The sequence below is a fragment of the Littorina saxatilis genome, linkage group LG2 (assembly GCF_037325665.1).
Source record: "Littorina saxatilis isolate snail1 linkage group LG2, US_GU_Lsax_2.0, whole genome shotgun sequence".
NCBI classification, from domain to species: Eukaryota; Metazoa; Mollusca; class Gastropoda; order Littorinimorpha; family Littorinidae; genus Littorina; species Littorina saxatilis.
In genome coordinates, this window is record NC_090246.1 from 59,319,744 (window position 1) to 59,341,512 (window position 21,769).

The following is a 21,769-nucleotide window of genomic DNA, read 5'->3' on the forward strand; positions in this document are numbered from 1 at the left end:
CAAAAACATTCTTGTGTCATTTCTTTCAGGCTTTTTAAGATGTAAAAGGCAATTAACTTGGCTTTGTTTTATTGGGGTAGGAAAAATGTAATATTTTTTTTCTTTTGCAGACTTCAGTAGTTTACATTGAGAAATATTAATCTAAGGAATGTTCTTCAGAACAACATAATCATACAATAGTACCTGACTGTATTACACGTACAGATCACACGCCCTCACTAAAGAGCACACAATGCTCCTTTTAAAAAATGTTTTGTACCTGTTCCCTTATACACAAGAAATGAGGAAAACCAGACACAAAATAGCTTGCAAACTCACATGAGAGGTTTATTGTTACGCATTGGAGTAGTAAGTCATCACTTACTAGCCCAGTAAAAACTATATGTACCATAATTACAGAACATTAACATTGGTGAAAACATGTAAGACACAATTTTTTTTATTTATTCAACAGCGTGGTTACTTCAAAAACAACAAGAAAAAAACAGCACCATAAAAGTTTAAAAAGAAAACGCAAGCACTGACATCAACACATTTAATAGTACAAATGTACACTTAGGAATTAAAAGATGGTTTGCATGAATGAGTTCAGACAATCACATATATATATAATATGACAGTGCATTATTTTAAAGTTTGCATAGCCTCTACAAGTAAGAAAAAACACAGAGAAACAAAAGCATTGAATCCACAGATCTGTTTTCTTCTAATCAGCAAAGACGTTGCTACGACATCCAAAGCTTTTTTACTGATCTAATTTCCAACACTGAAAAGCTGATCAACTTTAAATATGCATATACTGTGTCAACCTTTGAACCTTTGCCAAAATGTGTCTGCTCTGTGGTGGGCGAATCTTATGCTAGCACACATTCCACGGTTACCGTATGCTAAAATTCGGATCACCTGAACAAAATATTTACAACACCCATGTATACATGAAACATTGACTGGACACATAACAAGCGCTTCACTTTGTGAGCAAAAAAAGTACACTGCCTGCACGAAGGTATAGTTATCAGCACACAGACACAAAAATAGAACACATTTCTGACCATTTCGAAAATTGTTGTTTTAGGGGCACGCGAAAAGAAATCTAAAAACAGACATTGCCCGCTCGTACATTCAATCTTTATTCAAATTATTTTGTTGAATTATGCTTGCAAAAATGAAGGTGGACAACTGGACACAGCTACATTGCAAGAATCTATGATTAAAAATGAGGACAACCTTGAGTGTTTAAGGTGTAATCTATGGCTTGTCCATATGCATTTATTAATTATGGGAGAAAAAAACCCACAAAAACCCTTGCTTCTGTCATTGTTTGTTTGTTTATTTGTTGCTTAACGTCCAGCCGACTACGCAGAGCCATATCAGGACGAGGAAGGGGGGGATGAAGGGGGCCACTTGTCAAGCGATTCCTGTTTACAAATGCACTAACCCATTACTTGTGTCCCAGCAGGCTTTAGTAAAACTAAATTAATACCTACTGGAAGATTACCAGTTTCCAGTATGTTAAAATAGGCTTAACCTATCTACTGCTGGACTTACATCAGAACACTAACAGATTAAACTATACATGAATCGCGAGACAAGCGGCAAGAGAAGAGATTTTTGGAAAAAATACAGGTGAATGAGCAAGAAGGCAGAAAAAAGAAAAGAATTCATGAAGAAAAAGAGAGCATGACAGGAAAGAGGAACCAAAAATCTACCTAACAGCAAACTAGAAAGCTCCTGCGGTTCCAAAAACAGGAGGGGCTTTTAATTTCATAACCGCAGTGCCCCACTGCGGGATTGCTTCTGTCATGAAATGATACAGTTACCATTACCTCTTCTATTTTGTGCATCAAAGTAAGACAGGCCATTAAGTTATCATTCTGATAACCATTATTTGTGCAGTGGCAGGCGTACATTCTAAAGCTGGAATGTCTAAGCATAGACCATTTATCCTGGACCGCCAACTAGCTCTCTCTCCGCTCTTTCTCTCTATTACGAGGTAGCGGCCTCTCGCATTTAGGAACCTACGCTTACATGGCCTTTCAGAAATCAGGGGGATGTCATATCCGGTGTCGATTGTAAACATGGACGAAGTAAGTTCTGAAAATGCTAAAATAAACTCAGCTAAAGTGCATATGGAACATGTTTTTCGATGAGTTTTGTTAAGTTTAGTTTGGAGTTTTGGAAAATCCAGTTCATTGTCACCTCCCATTGTCACAAATAACTGGAGCGTGCTTTCTTTTCACTGTCTTTGAATCGCTGGCCTTTCAAACCGGACGCTAAACGCCCCTGAAAGTCGAGCGTCGTAACCTCGAAGGGTCACGTGACGAGTTGGCGGTCCAGGCTATTTGGTCTATGGTCTAAGCTAACCTGTAACACCCATTTTTGTTTCTTTTTGACACCTTCCTCCTCGAAAATTAATAGTGATGTTTTCAAAATGAACATGCATACAAAGTCATGCAAGCTCAAAAAGATTAGACATTTTTGGTGTACTACTCCTTGAAAAATATAAAAACAAATAATGTTTTCAAAATGAACATGCATTGATGCAATCACAAAAAAGCTTATCAGACATTTTGATTTAATCTGGACTCTTGACGATGTTTGTTCTCTTAATTGTCCTCTGTGACAAATGAAGCATGGCGCACAAAAACAACAAGAAGACGTATCTTGAAGTTGAACCATTCTCAATCTGAGCAAGTTGGAATTAAACAGACCCTCTCACTTGCCATCAAGAAAAAACAAAGAACAAATACACCATGATGACATTTTGGTAAGAAAAGTACATATATATATACACAAGACCCATTCATTTAGAGTAACAGCACACATGCATAGAATGAATAACAAAGACATTGTGACCTTTGGGGATGTTCAGTTGATGATGAAACAGAAAGGCCTGAGTGCAATAATGCCCAGTAGTGCATGGACTTCGGGGGGGGGGGGGGGGGGGGGGGGGGGACCTCTATGTCCAGTATGTTGATAAGAGGTCAATGAGTCAAATAATGTTGGTGAATCTGTGGTTTGAAATGTACCACAAAGTAAAGTCCATCCAAACCTCTTGCACAAAACAAGAAGCGAAAAAATAGTTCACCTTAGTGATAATTTTACCCTTACTATTCAGAAGAAATTGTTTTAAACTGATCTGAATATTGTTTACTGTATGGATAAATTACCGACACTTGCTTGTAGAACTGTGTGCAGTGAAAAGACCCACAGTACTTCACAGCACAACACGGTCCAACATAACACTGCTTTACAACAACTTGAACTGAACAAGCACGCTAAAACGTCATCCCCTAGACACCTGTTTTCATAAAGGACTGCCTGACTGACCTCTGGGGTTCATAATGTAACAATTGATGAGAACAGGATATAAAGAACAACACATATAAAGAAAGAAAATTGCGTAAACTCAAAAGGAAAGCAAATGTGAGCCCTGCAAGCACGCAAGCAGAGTGTGTTTAAAGCACCAGAAGAAAGTGCTACACTGCCACCTGATACGACCAACATTTGTTATCACACAACAGCCCCCTCAAGAGATGGTGATGTACAAAAATAACCACTCAGTTCTACTGTACAAGAGAAGAAAAGCACAAACAATCTCACACACTTAATCTCTTCTTTCACATCAAGTCTATGCAATGCAAACACTGCTTCTGACAGGTTATATTCACCCAACAGTCTCTCACTGAAGATTTAATACAAAAATTATCTCGAAGTACATGTACGTCTTAACACGAAAAAAACACTTCAACACACAAGAAGTGTTCAGCCAGAATCATCCATACTGTAGGCCTGCACCATCACTACTTATTGCCCCTGACCAAACGAAATGCAAAAATAATCTTTGTCTACACAGTGAGGCCTACAATCAAGCTCACACCCACACAGCATACCAACTACAATACAATTATCACTGTAAAATGCCTCACAAAGATACTGTGTGGTTACAGTCACTTCGAAAGACAGCAAGGTTGAAAAAAGAACCAAAGACACAAGCAAACAAACGGAAGAAGTGTAGAAGTTTACTAGGCACAATGGAAGCAGACATCGACTTGCTACGCGTGACACAACATCACAATGCCTATGACTGAAGGTAAACTCCTAAAATTGACTACGATGAGGCACTAGAGTTCATCTTACTTACTGGTGTTATGCTTTATACACTTCAAGCATTGCACTTAAGAGTAAAAATTGTGTCTCATCCCTCCCAAAATTCCACAGGAAAACACACAGTTCTTCATGGGCCTTTTTTCTCTCCAGACAAAGCAAAAACCAGATGATATTCTCTCAGGCCTCGGTCTTCAGCCATTGATACTTACTTTATTTTAATCCGGCCCCTGGCAAGTCCTCTATGATATGTATGACATGTAAGAGGTTTTCTGAACAAACAATTGTTGTAGCCAGTACTTTTGGACCTATACATAGTTTCAGTCAATGCCCAACTGACCTATTCATTCTCTTCTGAGTCTAGGAACAGCACACGAAGACCATTCACTTGCCACTATAAAACTGTTTGGATTGAACAAATCCTTCTATGAAACTTCCATTACATCTGTCTCAAACTAAGAATGAACAAGAACATATTGATCGTCGGTTGAAGGTTTTTTGGACAGTGACCAAAGCAAACATATTACTGTTGTCTCTTGTCTCAAGAAAGCAAAGAGAATTTCGGAGACCACATGGAGACTTGGTTCGCTCGAAGAACAGGACTACTTTGGAAGTCTCAGGCACCCCGTTTGTGACTGAAGAGGAACAGGTCGACTCTCTCTCTCGTCACAAAACATAAGCAGGAAAGGAACAGGCAAGTGCACACTATACACTGCATCAAGATAACACAATTCACAACATCCTGTCCTCGGTCTGAAAAATAGGACCCCCAAACAAATATGAACACCATGACAGGAACATTATAACAGGCTTCAAAAATGGGGAGGGGGGGGGAGGGTCAGGGGTTTATTGCAAATTCACAACTCATCTGATGCACTGGATTGTAATTGTTACAACAAATTTGATTTTTTACTCTGACACTGCTGGCAGATTACAGTTCATTGCACTTAAACATAAGATGAAACGAATACAGGCAACAAAAATATAAATTGATATCACAAAACATTGTGTCACATGTATCAAAAACAAATGTCTCATCATTTTTCCATCCACTCTTACTCAGATAAACACCTGGTCAAAACAAAGCCACCTGTACATACAAGATTTAAACAGACTTTGACTTTCATCTGTGAACTCACTGAGCATGGAAGTGTTATTCTTCACTGAAATAACATGCGCTGCTAATTTCAATCATAATTTTTGTAAAAGATCTTTACAAACAACATTGATAAAAATGACACAGTAAACTTGAGTTGAAATTGAGAAGAAAGATGTACCTCATTGTTCATCATCCCTACATCTGCTTGCTCTGGATCCAGAATGTAATATTTATCGCTGCAGTAAAAGTCAACTCTGCTGTGTACTTTTAACATTTACACAATAGCAGACATAAATGAAACAGAGACCAAGAATACATGTAATGATGTATATAAAGGGCAATGTCTGCCTGACCCTGCTGGACTCTTCATTTGCTCCATCTGCCTGTTCACACAAGTGTTAAAAGATGTTTGGCTACAAAAGAATGTGTAAATGACATGTGAATGGACAAACCCTTTCCCCCCAAGGGGCTGGTTCTGTCAAAAATCACACAAAGTTTTACACAACACATGAACATCACACGTTTCCCATCACACCAATACCCTTCATAGAATAGAATAGCTGATTGGATGCCTTCAGCTTGCTGTGATGTCCTTTCTCCGTTCAAAGTTCTTCGACTCGAGATGTTTTGTCAATGTTTTGTCTTTTATGTACCCGCAAACGGTCTGTCCTCCATTCAAAGATCTCTAACTCGAGAAGCGCTTGACATTTTCCCATCTGTATTCCTGCACCCACAAGACCTCAGAAATTCAGCTTGGGCTATGCAGAGATGAAGAACGCACACTGAAGTGAACAAAGATGTCTGTAGGAGTGACAGTTGCCGCGGTGATTGTGGTGGGTGATGGTGGAGATCCAAAGGAAAGAACAAAAACGCGGCAACGCCAGGACCAGTGTTGTGTGTGTGTAACAAAAACCACAGTTCAAGAGAAGGGTGATAAAGGTGTGGCACCAAATGTCTGCTGCTCTCACATCCTGGACCCCTTCAACTGCAAAACCTGCACACAAGAAAGAAAGAAGAAATAAAGACATGTGAATAGCAAATGACTTTCAAGACGTTTAGTTCAGACCGGTCTGTTTCTGATGTTTCATTACCTCACCAGATAGTTATGAATCTTAATCAATACTGATGACAATTTTTGTTTGAAAACATCAATAGATGAGCAATAGATTTACATTGACAAGATGATTACTCTAGACAGATGAAGGGTCTTCTCTCAACATGTTTCTATGAGAGGCTTACTGTTATGATTCACAGTTGGATAAAACAAACAAATTAGATTAACTTAAACTGTGGCAAGCCTTGGACCCTACAATAACTTCTGTTGCTCCATGTCTGTGTGCATTTTTTGTTTTTCACGTGTGGATGGAACTTTTAAATAAATAACTACAGCAAAGTTATCTCCCTTATGGATATATAAATCTTTTGATTTGTTTTGAACAAAGAATGTGCACGATGATCTACAAATATGTCTGCTGAACAAGTATTCCAGTGCCAGGTGGCAGTTACAACGTACACTAAACAATCAATTAACAATCTTACCTTTGCTCTGTCTGAGGGTTCTGTGTCAGAACCGTTGACTAAACTCGGGCATTCTTTGGAAACCACACACAGAAACTCTGCATGGTCTTCTGACCCGTAGTTGTACTGGGACCCAATATTCACCAACTGAAACAAGTAATGAGCTGTGCATTAAAACACTGCAGGTCAGTCTGTGTCAGACAACCACTAGGTGATGGCTTTAAAGCCGCTATCTCCAACAGGTGGTTGTCTTGGACAGAAGGAATACACGTATGTATACATGTGCAATAAATCCCTGTACAATGGGACACACACACAAAACCTGAAGTGCCTTACCAACCAATTAGGCCATACCTGCAGTTAGCATTTAACTAATGTGCTCAAAGTTAGTTGCATTCTTTCTTCACATTTTGGGCATGCAACTATGGTATGATATGCTGCACAGCTAAAAGGAATCCCCTTTCTCTCATGGTGTGGCAGTTTCCTCCGTCTTGACACTGCCTTATTGCCAAGGCTCAGCAACATTACTAATACTCATTACAGAGCCTGGACATAGCTAAAAGGGGTACTCTCCGGCCCATGGCACTTACTAAGGTAAACAACTTACGGGCACTACCAACAAGATTCCATTGATTGAAGTGATAGTACAATGTGACTACAGCAGGGGAAAGCTATTTTATGACTAATTTGCAGAGATAATTCAGTTTTATAACCCCATCCAACTTATTACATTCATAACTAATTGCACAATGAACTCAGTTTTTCTCACCTGTTCAAACTTCCACCCATCTGACATTGTGGACACCATCTGTGTAAGTTCCTCTTCTGAACACTGCAAAACTCTGTACACATTCTTCATGTAGGTCTGCAAAGAAATGCAATAACGTTGATTTCAAAGCCTGATTCTAGTTACAGACTTCGATTCAAACGATAGCTCAGATTCTATGAAGTAGTAAAATGCAAAATGCTTCAAGCGCTCTGATACTGTCAGGTTATTTTTACCCACTACCCGTTACGACGAAGCAACAGTGTGATTTCGTTTGTAATGCAAAGTCTTTGAAACCGGTCCAGCCTGTAATTAATTGATGTGTTAATGGGCACAAGATTACTTTAGACTTTCAAGGTGCCAAGTGACAGCTAATTTGAATTTTGTGTGTGAATGCATAAAAACTTAATTGTTAAATTTATCAAAAATAGGTAGCACTCGTTTCCCTTCCAACTGTCAAAAATGATGATGTAACAAAAAGTTGTATGATAAAGAGAGAGAGAGAGGGGGCGGGGTAGGGAGAGAGAGAGGGGGAAGGGGGACACACACAAAGCAGATTTTACGCCACAGCCCTGACATTGACAAACAAACAGAAGTAGTTGTGTATACCTGGCTCTGCTTTGCATCTCTCTCCTTTATCCTCTCTTTCACTAGTTTGATCAAATTTGTGATGTTGTAAAACTCTGCCTCTTCCAAAACACCTGAAAATGAAAGAACCTTTTATAAGAACATACGATCTATAGCCTGGACACAAGGACATGTTTATAATGTTAAGCCTAACCTAAGTTACTCTACTGTTTCAGTGTCTAACACTTTATGGAGCGAGTGGGAACCGGGAAATACTGTAGTGAAATCATGTTTTGGAACACGAAACTATTGAAAGCACACCACTAATTTGACTAAACTAAAGTCATCAGTACAACGTGCTAAATGTATTTATCCTACACTAGATGAATACCCCCTTCGCCGGGTACGGCTTTGCCGGGAAGAAGTCGAGCCGAATACCCGGCTGGGCCGGGGACCCGGCTTTGCCGGGTGTACGCCGGCGAACGCACGAAGGAAGGGAGATAAACGCGCAAAACACTGGAGAAGAGTAATACCCGGCTTCGCCGAGACAGTGACCTTCTAAAAATAGTATAACGAGAATATGGATTGAGCGTTGTCGACAGTGACCTTCTAAAAATAGAAACGGGAATATGGATTGACGCCACACGAAGGAAGGGAGATAAACGCTGAAAACACTGGAGAAGATAAGGAAGAGTTACTGGGAATGGATCCAGAGAAAAACCAAAATCGGTTCAGCGCTGAGAGCATGTGTTGAAATATCTCATCGACCAGGTTGTGTCCGGGGTGTACCTGAATATGGCCACCAAATTTGAAAGAGATCCATCGAGAACTTTGGCCGTGCATCGCGGACACACACACACACAAGTCGTATATATATATAGATACGTGAGAGACACCCGTGAGATAATAATCGTTCAAATCACACGGGTGTATATCATGTAAATGAGGTCATGTCAAGCAAGTCTGGCAGGGACCTGTTTTTCCACTGCTTATGATGCCAAAGTTACCAAGACAAACGTCATTATAGAAAAAAAATTGCGCTCGCTAATTACCCTCGATGAACTTTTAGAACTAACACGTCACGCCACACTTTCAGAATGACGTTTTTTTGCTTTGACGTAATAGATTGCACGAGGCTTTAGAAGAGATCGAGGTTCTAAAACAAGCATCTTCAATTTAGCTGCCTCGACTGCAGGACATTTTCAGTAAAATACACGTAAGTACAGTATGTAGGATAAACAGAATACTACATGGCTTGCTGTGTCGTACCAGATTTACACTCGTTGCTTTTTTAAATAGTGAACAGCTCGCTTTCGCTCGCAGTTCAATATTTAAAAAAACAACTTGTGTAAATCTGGTATGACACAGCAAGCCATGTAGTATTCTCTATACATGTTTATTAGGATCAAACAGGGGTTTCAGTCCTGAAGTATTAACTTGAAAGTTGAAGAACTTTGTAGTTGTAGTTTTGTGGTGTTTGATGCTAGAAGTAGAAACCAACGAACAAGCTCCACATAAGAGAAACAATGTTATTCTTTGAGTGTATACTATTAGTTTTACTGTGTTGTGGTTTTACTTGCCCAGCTAAATGTCAGCAAGTAAACAGTATATAGTGGTACATGTTTATTGTTAAAAGAGTCCACCTCTTTTTAAGTTTTTAAACAGAGGAGTCACACCACCAAGTTGACCAACTGCCCTTTCTGTGCCTAACTTCAAGAGACAACAGCAATTGGGGCGTACATTTTGCTGGTTCCAAAGGTATCCTACTGTGACAGATACCACTGTAATTCAAACCTGATGCATATATATATATATGGGTCATTCTCAGAAATGGTGGTCCAGTGAGAGTGAGTAGGGGTGACACATTTGAAATCATGAAAAAGTAAATTAAAATTATTTCTACCACGACTTTTTTCATCTGAATCTATTCCTGAGACTTTAACGCAACAGGAACTTTCAACAAATACAGCAAACTCTGACGAATTGTGTTTTGTGTAGTTATTTTGGGTCAGACGGGTTTTGCCGGCAAGAAAGGCCAAACAGTGCAGATTCATGTCTGTCGCACAGGAACCGAAAGTGGTTCAAGCATTTCGTTTCTGTGTTGCGACATTCACCTTAGTTTTGTTCCAAATGTCATTTTTTTTACCAATATTAGACTATTAGTTGAAGTCCTTACCTTTCATAACTAGAATGTGTTGGGTAGAACACAAAAATACTGCAGAACTGATAAAAAATGCACAAAGGATTGAAGGCTTAGGTGGTTTAAAGTTGGAATTTGGTTTCCATGTTACAACATTCATCACGTAAATACAACACTTTAAAACGTCTCTTATTCAGCAACCAATTACTCTTTTTGTCTAATTTTTGCATTATTATGTGTAGCAAACAATAGACTTCATAGTAAAAACAATTATTTTGTATTTCTTGACACTTTATTTTTTACTTTGTATGTAACACTTTGGACCACCATTTCTGAGAATGACCCATATATATACAGGGTGGGCCATAAAAAGTGTCCACATTTAATTTGTTAATATTTTTCCTGTAAAGTGATATTTTCTTTTTTGTTTCAGATAGAATTTGAGACAAGCATCTTAGAATTCTTTTAACGCCTGAATGGATCGCATTCCAGTACAGGAAAGGACCAAAATCGTTGAACTTTACTTTGCTACCAATTCTGTGGTTCTCGCCTAGCGCGCTTTTCGGAGAGAGTTCCCTGGCACACACTGTCCATGTGCGAGAACTGTGAAGCGCCTCGTGGATAAATTCAGGGTTATGTCCTTTATCCCCGAGTACGCAGTAGGAGGGTCCAGCAGACTTTAATTGTGTGTCTGTGTGTGTGTGTCTGTCTGTCTCGACTTAACAGCTTATTGCTGGGAAACTACTGGGCGCAGTTCGTTCAAAAGTTGATACACTAACTTGATAATAGGTCCGATTGATCGTATTAAAACTTCATAATGTTACCTGGGACCTAAATGCCAAATAAATCACAAAAGCCACTCTTAACGGTGGGAGTTTTTGCGGTGGGAGGCTGGTCGCTTTGCGAACAGCCTGAACTAAAGGGGAGACTTGAGCGGCGAACACGTCACGCAGTGACGAGAAAAGCATGATTTGCAAGCCAGACAACGGGTGGGGAAATGGTCTCGGCAAAGAAATTACAATGCAGGGTTTGGTCTCGGTGAAAGAGAGGCAGAGAGACAGAGAGCACGAGAGAGTCTATGGCCAAAGTGATCCGGGTTCGATTCCCGGCATGGGCGGTCTATTTTTTTTTATTTTTTTATTCTTGTTTACTATTGTTTATTATGAACGTTTTAATGTTTAATTTTACTCTAATAGTTTTTTTAATTGTGTAAAATAAATAAATAATTTTTTATTTTTTATTTTTTTTAAATCCACGTGCACAAGACAAAAACTTTCATACTGGGGGAGCGAGCCAGTCTGAAGAGTACTCGGGTCCAGCGCCAGCGTTTTTTATTGTTATCTGCGAGACTACCAGTGTTCCTGAATTTATCCACGAGGCGCTTCACAGTTCTCGCACATGGACAGTGTGTGCCAGGAAACTCTCTCCAAAAAGCGCGCTGGGCGAGAACCACAGAATTGGTAGCAAAGTAAAGTTCAACGATTTTGGTCCTTTCCTGCACTGGAATGCGATCCATTCAGGCTTTAAAAGAATTCTAAGATGCTTGTCTCAAATTCTATCTGAAACAGAAAAGAAAATATCACTTTAAAGGAAAAATATTAACAAATTAAATGTGGACACTTTTTATGGCCCACCCTGTATATATAGCATCTGTACAAGTACTTTACCTTCTTCTGCTAAATCTTTGTTTATGACCAGTTTGCCATGTCGGAGGTAGTTAAGCACAGGACCAAAGTACAGGGGATCTCTGTCAATCAGATAAGCGCCAGTTCCATCCTGCAAACCACACTCATGATGAATATTTTATTTGCATGGCCTTCTATCAGTGTGCTATTAGTATTAGTAATATTGTGCTATTGTGCTATCACGCAACAGCGAGGAGACAATTAAGTTCATGCATAATTTCTGAGCACAGTCAAGTGACCGATCTAAAACTTTTTTTTAAAATGTCACTGTAAATTCTGTCATTTCAAAATTAGGTGCCCTTTTGTGTTCTCTTTCACCGGATTGAGAGTAGAAAGTCTGTCTCAACAAAGTGAAAAGAATTTGAACATTAAATGATTAATTCATCTTTGAACAACAGATGCACTGGCACAGCTGCACACATGCAAGCACAGTGTAGATTCATGCTATATTAAAGAAAACAATCACATTTTATTCATTCAACTTCAAGTCAACTTCCTATCAGTTCACCGAGTACAGACAGAAAGCATCAAATTCATGTGCCACTACCACTACCTGGCCACTTGTGTTCTCTGCCAGTGCCAGTGAGTACTTGCAGTTGCAGTAATGATGAACACAAAGGAATAGCAATTAATATGGGTGTGTCAGCAGGCAGTCTTGCGAATAGCACTTATCATTTCTGTTTCCAACCACGGTAGTCTCACGCTGTCAGTGGAACTCAACGCTACTTCTGCTGTGTAACTGTTCGGCGAACAAATCAATACCAACCTTATCTGTGTTGAGGTCGGGTTCTTCCTGAATCAGCCTGTACAGAAATGACTGTGGGTCTCGCCCTACTGTTGTGCGAGTTGTCATAAACGTTGTTCCCCCAACATTGAGTTTTACCCACTCGTTTTTGCCTTTCCGCAATTTAGAAATATCGTAGTCCGCGTTATTGCTTACTTCCATGGCGGAATCTGTTTTTGCTGTGTTTATTCTGGCATTGTCAATAATTCCATTCTTACTCGCCATTTTGAGGCTCGGGAAATGACAGAACCAAGCAAAAACACTGACAGAATTGAAATAGAGACTGTGGCTCCGAACTAAACAGTCGAACGTGGAAAATGTAGCAGATGAAGGCTCGAAGTGGGCATTTTGGCTTGGTTACTCTCGCTTGATCTCGCGGAAGCAGATGAACGGGATTTGGTTGAAGTCGAGGGTGAAGGTCATCCCCTTTCGTCGGCAAGATGGCAGCACGAAGAATCGCGAAGTCTGCGGTGGACTGGGTCGCTTTCAAGGAGAGAGTTCCTGCAAGACAACAGGAATTCTACAGAGCTTTCAAACACAGGAATGACCTCTTCGTCAATAAGTAAGTGTAAGAATAAGGAAGCCACATTGTTTGCTGCTGAGCGTAAGAAAACCACGGTGTGATCTTGACAATGTCATTCAGCACGTCACAGGCACTTGATGCTACGTATAGGCCCTAACAGTGTTAGTGTTAGTAACAGGTATATGGTCTACAAGTTAGTATCCCCCTTCATTGGCTCTTTTGACGCCCGTTTTTAACCGCATGCCTCCCTTCATATAATGGACCGGCCATAGAGCGTCGTCGTCCCGAAACTAAATCTTCAAATCTCCAAAACCGTTTGGAATTCTGGGTATGACAATCCTTTCATGATTTGAGTTGACGGATTTCGGAGATGGGCTGCCAACATAATGTTGTTTACACTTGAAATGTATGCTACTTTCTCTCAAACAAATACGAAGTGAACGGTAGCATAAGGTCAGTTATCAGTTATGATTAACTTACCTAGGACTTAGGAGTAGGACCTTGAGATCGACAGAACGTACAGTAAACAAATTATACGAAGGGAGAAACTCTGAAACCTACGAGTCGATACTGACTCAACTTGTTATCCTTGTATTTTTATTCTCTTTCGTTAATTCCAAAGGTTTAAGTGATGCATTGAAGATACAGGGTTCATACGCTCCTTGAATCTCCTTGAATCTCCTTGAATTTTCAACCCCCCTTTTCAAGGACCTTGAATCTCCTTGAATTTGGAGAAAATGGTCATTCTTGTGTTTAACCTCCTTGAACCTCCTTGAATTCTGAAGTGCAGGCAAAAAAAAAAATGTTAATATTAAAGTTTTTCAGCAATTTATATCGATTGTGTGCGTGTTGTGTGCAAGTCGTGTGTCGTCTGCCATCGTGCGAAGGGAAGTTGAAACCGATTACTTCCCCTTCATCCGGGTAGCTTTTAGCGCCATTTCTGAAGAAGCAGAGTGTCGATTCATTGTGACAGCGTTTCAAGCCATCGCCGGTCGAAAATCGTAGTCATGCCGGGTGGAAAGTGCTTTTAAAAATTTTTGAATTTAAAAAAGTAAATAAATGTTTTTGTTTTACTTTACGTTTCTGGTTTGAGCTTTGAATGCATGGTTGATGAAAGTTTTTCCACGTGAACACCTATGCAATTTGACCTCCTTGAACTCCTTGAATACTCCTTGAAAACTCCTTGAATACTCCTTGAATTTCACTGTCAGGTGTCTGTATGAACCCTGAAGATAGGAAAGTGGTTTTTTGTTGTTGATGTCATGATCTGTCTGGGATGAAGTAAGATTATGATCGACTTATGTTGTGATGGCAAATTTGTCAACATGTAACGGAAAAGCCTACTACAATACTTGTGCTTAGTGTTCCATAATTCCCGACCAGAATCATGTCCCCAAGCCATCTGTTCTTTTTTCTGTCACACCTAACATTGACCGTTAGGTATTTCTGGTGTCCCAGCAGTGATACTATTGTAACTATTCGATACTCCTAATGCAGTGAACCCTAAAGGGTGCCAGAAGCAATCAAAATGGCATTTTTTTTCATTTGAACTCTACTTCAGTGACACTGACACAGTCCCTCAGATTGTATATGGGTCATTCTCAGAAATGGTGGTCCAAAGTGTTACATCCAAAGCAAAAAATAAAGTGTCAAGAAATACAAAATAATTGTCTATTGTTTGCTATACATAATAATGCAAAAATTAGACAAAAAGAGTAATTGGTTGCTGAATAAGAGACGTTTTAAAGTGTTGTATTTACGTGATGAATGTTGTAACATGGAAACCAAATTCCAACTTTAAACCACCTAAGCCTTCAATCCTTTGTGCATTTTTTATCAGTTCTGCAGTATTTTTGTGTTCTACCCAACACATTCTATGTAGTTATGAAAGGTAAGGACTTCAACTAATATTGGTTAAAAAATGACATTTGGAACAAAACTAAGGTGAATGTCGCAACACAGAAACGAAATGCTTGAACCACTTTCGGTTCCTGTGCGACGGACATGAATCTGCACTGTTTGGCCTTTCCTGCCGGCAAAACCCGTCTGACCCAAAATAACTACACAAAACACAATTCGTCAGAGTTTGCTGTACAGTAGTCCCTTCCATTTCCGGCCCTTTCGTGGGCGTGAACCTGCCTGGAGCGGCCAGCTTTCCCATGACTAATGAGTTTTCCTTCTATAATTGACTCTTAATGGCCGTTAACCTGTCTGACGCGGTCAACGGTCACTGATTTTTGCCCTAAGGTGCCCCTCTTACTCGACAGGAGCGGCCACTTAACGGCCACTTGTCACTTTCGCGGGCGAGCGCCTGTGGCTCTCCCCGCCCATCCACCTCCCACCTGCTATCTGGCCGTTAGAAATCAGCACCTGTCCACTTTCTATAACTGTTAACACATGTATCGCCTGTTAATAAAGCTGACGAGTCAAACTCAAGATTGTTTTTGTTTACATTGGAGTGTGAGCGATCGCTGCGTGTTTGTGTTTGTTTGTTTCGTGAATGAAGACGTGAGTGATTGTTGAGTGATTATTTGAAGCCTTTGCAAGCCCGTCAAGAATTTGTTCAGTCAGTCAGTCAGTCTTTCAGAATGGCAACACAAACTCCAACAAAGAAAAGACTGGTGCTGACTTTAGAGCAAAGAGTGAAGGTTATTAAGGCAGCAGAGAATACTTACGCATGCGCAAACTGTAAATACAGACATGCGCATACATGTACGTTTACGGTAGTCACTTCCGGATCGATCACAGCTGATGTGAGTTTGAAACACTTGTTTATCTGACACTCAAATACATATATAATAATCCAAACAACACACATAGAAACATACGAAACAATAGCTTAGCCAGGACGATCGAGTTAAACACGCAAATAATTAAGATGTATAAACAAAAGCAAAACTAACAGAGACAATGAATCGGCGGCTCGTGGATGATCGCTTTCTTTTCTTCATGAAAACTTGATCGTGTTTTGGGGTTTTTTTTGGAGGAGGAGGGGGCCTGTAATGAACGGCCACCTGATATTTGCGGTCACCTTTGCAATGACTAATGGGTGACCGGATATGGCAGGTACTACTGTATTTGTTGAAAGTTCCTGTTGCGTTCAGATTACCCATTTTAAGTACTTGATGAATGTCGAACATCGACTATCAGAGGATACGAAAACTTCTTGGCTGCTTTGTTCCGCTAAACTTCGCGCTTTGAGAGACTGTTTGCACTTGATATCCTTCCGAAACTACATTGTCGCCATCCACAATTAAGTAAAAACCATCTTCAGTCGTAACGTAGGTCGGGAAACGACGCCATGAGTTTCAGCAAATGATATTATTCTGGTGTTTTCTGTGAATATTTGGCTGTGATTCAAAGGACTATTTTCTTGTTCGAACTTCCTGTGCGCCAAAGAGCTAAAAATAGCCGTGATGTGGCAAAGTCATGGAGCACATTGCTGTCCGATGTTCGCGCGTCGAGTCCGGATACGATGCGTTACGACATTCATAATTTTTTGTTCGAAGCCCGTAACTTCAAATTCAGCGTGAGTTTTTGCAAAGATGTGTTGCTACCTCCAAGACTGAACTCCTGACTGTCGATTGCAGTAATGTGTTGGTGTTTGCATTTAGCCATGAGACTGAACATATTGTTGATCACGAAAGTGGTGTAACGCTTCGGCGATCCGGAAACGGCCGAACTTCGCAATTGAAAAGCACACAAAAACAACACCAACGTATAGAAACCATTTTTATTGACATACAACAATGCTTTAATGTCTCAGGAATAGATTCAGATGAAAAAAGTCGTGGTAGAAATAATTTTAATTTACTTTTTCATTATTTCAAATGTGTCACCCCTACTCACTCTCACTGGACCACCATTTCTGAGAATGACCCATATACATATTTAACCACCTTTTTTTGTGGCATATATAATATATCGACGTTGCAATTCCGGAGCAAACGATTCAAATTTGGTCAATTGTGGCGTTTTGTATGCAAAGGCGTTTTTAGTACCTAAGATTAAGAAACCACAGGTCGAAAAAATCAAAAATTGTTACGATCAAATCTACGGCACTAAGCTTATACAAAGCAAATTTCATTTTGACGTGTAAGATGTCAAATCTCCCTACCTTCAAAGCAGACGACAGACAGACATCTTTTTACATTTAGTCAAGTTTTGATTTTTCTTCCAAGGGAGGATTCATTTTTTTACCAAGCCATGCAAGACTCTAACTTGCTTCTGCATGCTTTCTTTTCTTTTCATATTCAGCTGCTTTGCAATTTCAGCAATACATCGTTACATGTCAATGTTTTCCTCAAAACGTCGGGTCAATCAGAACACAGTGCTGGACAATCACAATGATTCATTAATTGGAATACGAAATGATCTTGGATGGCAAAGCTGAAATGATTTCTTATTCATGCTCCGCGTCACACCTATTTTGAGACGGAGAGATAAGTGTCGTACAAGACCTGCGCCCTTCCGTTATATAAACAGTAGTCTTTTTCTTATACTCATAAAAAAAGTGTTGCATCTTACTAATTGATACTAGCAATCAAGTATCGGTGATGTATTGGTAATTGTTATGATCAACAAATTTTTTTAGTATCTTTAAGTGCTTGAGAATATTTTACTGTCTTGTCAGTATGTTCAAAACACACCGTCATGCAATACAATATATAATATATGTATATGTTACAATAAATATGTTGAATACACATACAAAAAAGTTTTTGATGTAATGTAAGTGTGATGTTTATGTGGCATATATTTGTCTTTTAACAGAGTTCACCAATACCCAGCTGAGTTGCCCAAAATAGACTTTGCCGTCTACAAGGCCCGGCTACCCAACCCTGCACTTGCTGACGAGTTTCAGAAAGCTGTAAGATATATATTCATTATTTATATATGCAAGTGTTCGAGTGCACTCTTTACATTCAGTCAAGTTATGACTAAATGTTTTAACATGGACGGGGAATCAAGACGAGGGTGGTGGTGGTGGTGTGTGTAGAGCGATTCGGAGAAAACTACTGGACCCATCTTCATGAAATTTAAGATGGGAGTTCCTGGGTATGATATCCCCACTTCTGTTTTTCATTTTTTCAATAAATGTCTTTGATGACGTCCTTTCCGGCTTTTTGTGAAAGTTGAGGCAGCACTGTCTCGCCCTCATTTTTCAATCAAATTGATTGATATTTTGGTCAAGCAATCTTCGACGAAGTCCAGGCTACAGGATTGCATTTCAGCTCGGCAGCGTAAAAATGAGTAAATTAGTTTGCTGATTAAAGTTGTCATTAAAATCAAATTTTTCCAAAAGATTTTAAAATGATTGCATCATATTTCTCAATTTCTCCTGAATTCAAACATATATATATACATATGTCATGTTTACTGTTAAAATGTGCTCAGAAAATAGGTTAAGTAAGTACTGCTTTCACACGCTACGCAGAGACGCGTGTGACCCGTCTCGGTCTTTGAGTGTGGTTAGTCGAGACTATCAGAATATAGTCTCGGCGATGACTGTTGTTTGGTGTTAATCTGTTACTTTGATGCCGACTAAATGTTTTTAAATCGCTTCACGCGACTTGTTTTGTTTTGGGGTTTTTGCACCTGAATGGGAGAGAGATATAGAGAATTCTTGTTTTGTTACACTTACAGAGAGATAGAGGGTGGGGATGAGAGAGAAAGTGGAGCATTGGTCATGTTGTGTAGGTTTATTCACTGTCTAGCATTGTTCCTCATCTTTGATTCGGTCTTTTGATTGTTTCAGTATGAAGGGCTCAATATTCCCTACCCTGCTGACAAGAGCAGTGCGGTGAAGCAGATTGAGGATGAGGAGAAGTCAGCAGTAAGTGTGTTACTCAAAAAAAACGTGTCCGTCGTATTTCATGCTGTGTGTCATTTGTGGGTGGTCTATTTTGCCGTTTTAGTTTTGGATTTAGATGTGTGCCCCATAAACTGGGTGGTGAAAGTCTAGGAGGACGACTTCTTGACCCATCATAAAGACACAGGGTTCGACATTAGCGGGGGCGGGGGGCAGAACACCCCAGAGTTTTGTGTTCCGCCCCAAACATTGCCGAAGCTTGGGGCCCACTCCGCCCCAGGATAAATTCCAACAATGACAAACCGAAAATTCTAATGCCAGAGCCAATCACTAAAAATCGCCAGTCAAAGTCGTCACTGAAATTTGCGTTACGATCAATGCCGCAGTCAAGAGAGAAAAAAACATTGAAATCGTCGAAGGACAATGCCGCAAGGGAAATAACTCCCAGATTGCGCTCTTTAGCGTGAGAGATAAGTATCGCCTTCAAATGCCAAACGCAAAATGTGGCCACACATCCCTGGTGTAAAAAGACATGGAAATGAAGATGAAGAACAGGGTGGAGAGAAACGAAAAAAGGAGACCGATGCAGCCAAAAGCGCGAAGCACTGTCGTAATTTCAATGCCAAATGGTTGAAAGAATTTCCCTGGCTTCAGTACGATGAAGGAAAACAGACAATGCAATACGTGAGAGTGGGCCCCAGATTTTTGTTTTCCGCCCCAGCAATTTCCATCTCTGGGGCCAGTGTGGCCCCAGGCCAAATAAGTTAGTGTCGACCCCTGGACATGCTGGATTGTTTGGAATAGATGTCCACAGGATGGGGAAAAACAAAACAAAAAACCACACACACAAAAATAAAACAAAGAGAAACAAGAGGCGAAGCCTTCAAGGCTCACGTAAGAAATCGACAAACAGTAACACTAACTCAATCACTCCGTCACACATACACACACACAGTAAGCATAGGTGACACGGTGCAAGAGTGCGAGACACTTGATCTAGATCTGTCTGTCTGTAGCCTACTTACGGGACACGACTGCCAGATGGCCAGATGGACACTGCGCTTTGACAGCGCTTCCTCGCGCAGACACTGGAAACACGCTGTGCAGATTAACCTGTAGGAAATCTCCTTTGGTATCTTGTTTATCTATTTTTCTGGAGCTACGAAACCGAACAATGTGAAATCGTCTTCTCCGAATCGGCGAACTGCAGCTCGGTGATAACTGTATCTATACCACAATCCTTCACGCGATCTGACCTAACCTTGACCCCTGACCTGGTCTACATACCACACACGACACAAACCAGTCAGCTTTTTTTAACCCCCCCAAAACCCCCCACCACGCGTTTTCTTTGGATACACACTTTAACTACATACGTGCCGACAAAATGTTGATCATTGCTTCAATACTTTGAAGCTGTTGCTTGAATAATAACCAGGTAAAATTAGTATTTCGGTGTTCAGTCAAATGTTAAAGTTTCTACCACAGACATACATACGCACGCACGCACAGACAGACAACAGTTAGCATCGCATAGGCTACACTTACGTGAGCCAAAAAACATGTGCCATGGTAATGGCTTTTTGTTTTTGTTTTTGGATTATTTGGTCACATGTAAAAGTCACTTTGCTGAGATATTACTTCATCACAAAGATCTAACTATATCGTATCTTTGACCTTGTTTTGCGAAAGTATATTTAAAGATCTAGTATTTTTTAACCATCTCAGGAATATAACATCAATCTCCTGTACATATATTTGTGAAACTAAAAGTACAACTTGTTACTATATACGTATACAGAAAATGTTCTGATATGGGTTGTGAAAGAGTGTTTGTGTTTTGTCTCAGGGTGCTCTCAGCAAAGCGTATATTGCAGAGAGACAGGCAGAAATCAGCGATGCCAAACTTCTGGTGAGTATTCTAACACAGAATTTTAGGCGCCAAAAAAAAAAAAAAGGAAAAGGGCCACTGTCTTGTACTAGTCTACAGACTGTACTAAGAAACATAACATGTGCAAAGAACCCTTTTAATACAGAAGTCCATGGGGGGGGGGGGGGGTGCTTCTGGACCCCCTTAGCAAGTTTAAGCTCTACGCACCTTTGGCTTTGTTCCATCAGAATTTGAGAGAGGAGGTTAAATGATCCATAGTCTTTTTCTCTCAGGCTGAACCCTGGATCAATGTGGATTGTTTCATTGTTGAGGCCGGTCGTTAATATCATATTTCACTGTTCTCCAAACAGCTGTCCAAGATCGACAGCCTGCCCAAGCCAGAGGAGATGACCATGGAGATGTATGCGTACTACTTCCCTGACCTTGCTATTGACCCGGTCAAGCGTCCAACCTTCTGGCCTCACATACCCAACATCCAGCCAGGCCACAAGGATGCCCACAACCTTTAACTGCGTTGTGGTACTGGGGGCCACATTTCTTTTTCTTCTTCACAGGGATCTAGTTACGTCAGAGAATATCAGACTGTAAAATTGAGAGAACCTCAAGAATTAGTAGGGATCAGCTTTATTCAAACAGCAGGAGAGTGAAACCTGGGTTGAAAATGAAGAGAAGTTTAGTTTGATTGTGTGTGCAACTGTTGCTGTCATTCAGATTCTGTGCAGTGATAGGTTCAGTTGTTCTGAGTTCCTGTACCATCACTTTTCGTGTGTTAATTTTTTTGTATATGTGAATAAATTAGGAACTAAAAGTTTACGTACTCTTCTGTGCGTGTGTCTGTGTGCATGTGTGTAAAAACAAAAATATACCGATCACTCCA

The 21,769-nt window shown here is 40.1% G+C and overlaps 2 protein-coding genes across 2 annotated transcripts; one reads left to right on the forward strand and one right to left on the reverse strand.

The window, feature by feature from the left end:
- Positions 1-302: 302 nt before the first annotated feature.
- Positions 303-12,925, reverse strand: LOC138959392 (BTB/POZ domain-containing protein KCTD5-like). Its single transcript, XM_070330856.1, has 6 exons — positions 12,649-12,925; positions 11,865-11,973; positions 8,100-8,191; positions 7,494-7,589; positions 6,746-6,871; positions 303-6,200 (listed from the first exon to the last, which is right to left on the reverse strand). Exons 1-6 carry the CDS (start codon positions 12,889-12,891, stop codon positions 6,171-6,173), a joined length of 696 nt encoding a protein of 231 aa, XP_070186957.1. The 5' UTR covers positions 12,892-12,925; the 3' UTR covers positions 303-6,170.
- A 143-nt stretch (positions 12,926-13,068) lies between these two features.
- LOC138959394 (ATP synthase subunit d, mitochondrial-like) lies at positions 13,069-21,703 on the forward strand. The gene is made up of 5 exons (XM_070330862.1): positions 13,069-13,228; positions 17,963-18,059; positions 18,948-19,025; positions 20,851-20,913; positions 21,243-21,703. The coding sequence occupies exons 1-5, from the start codon at positions 13,107-13,109 to the stop codon at positions 21,399-21,401; spliced, it is 519 nt and encodes a 172-aa protein (XP_070186963.1). The 5' UTR covers positions 13,069-13,106; the 3' UTR covers positions 21,402-21,703.
- Positions 21,704-21,769: the final 66 nt, after the last annotated feature.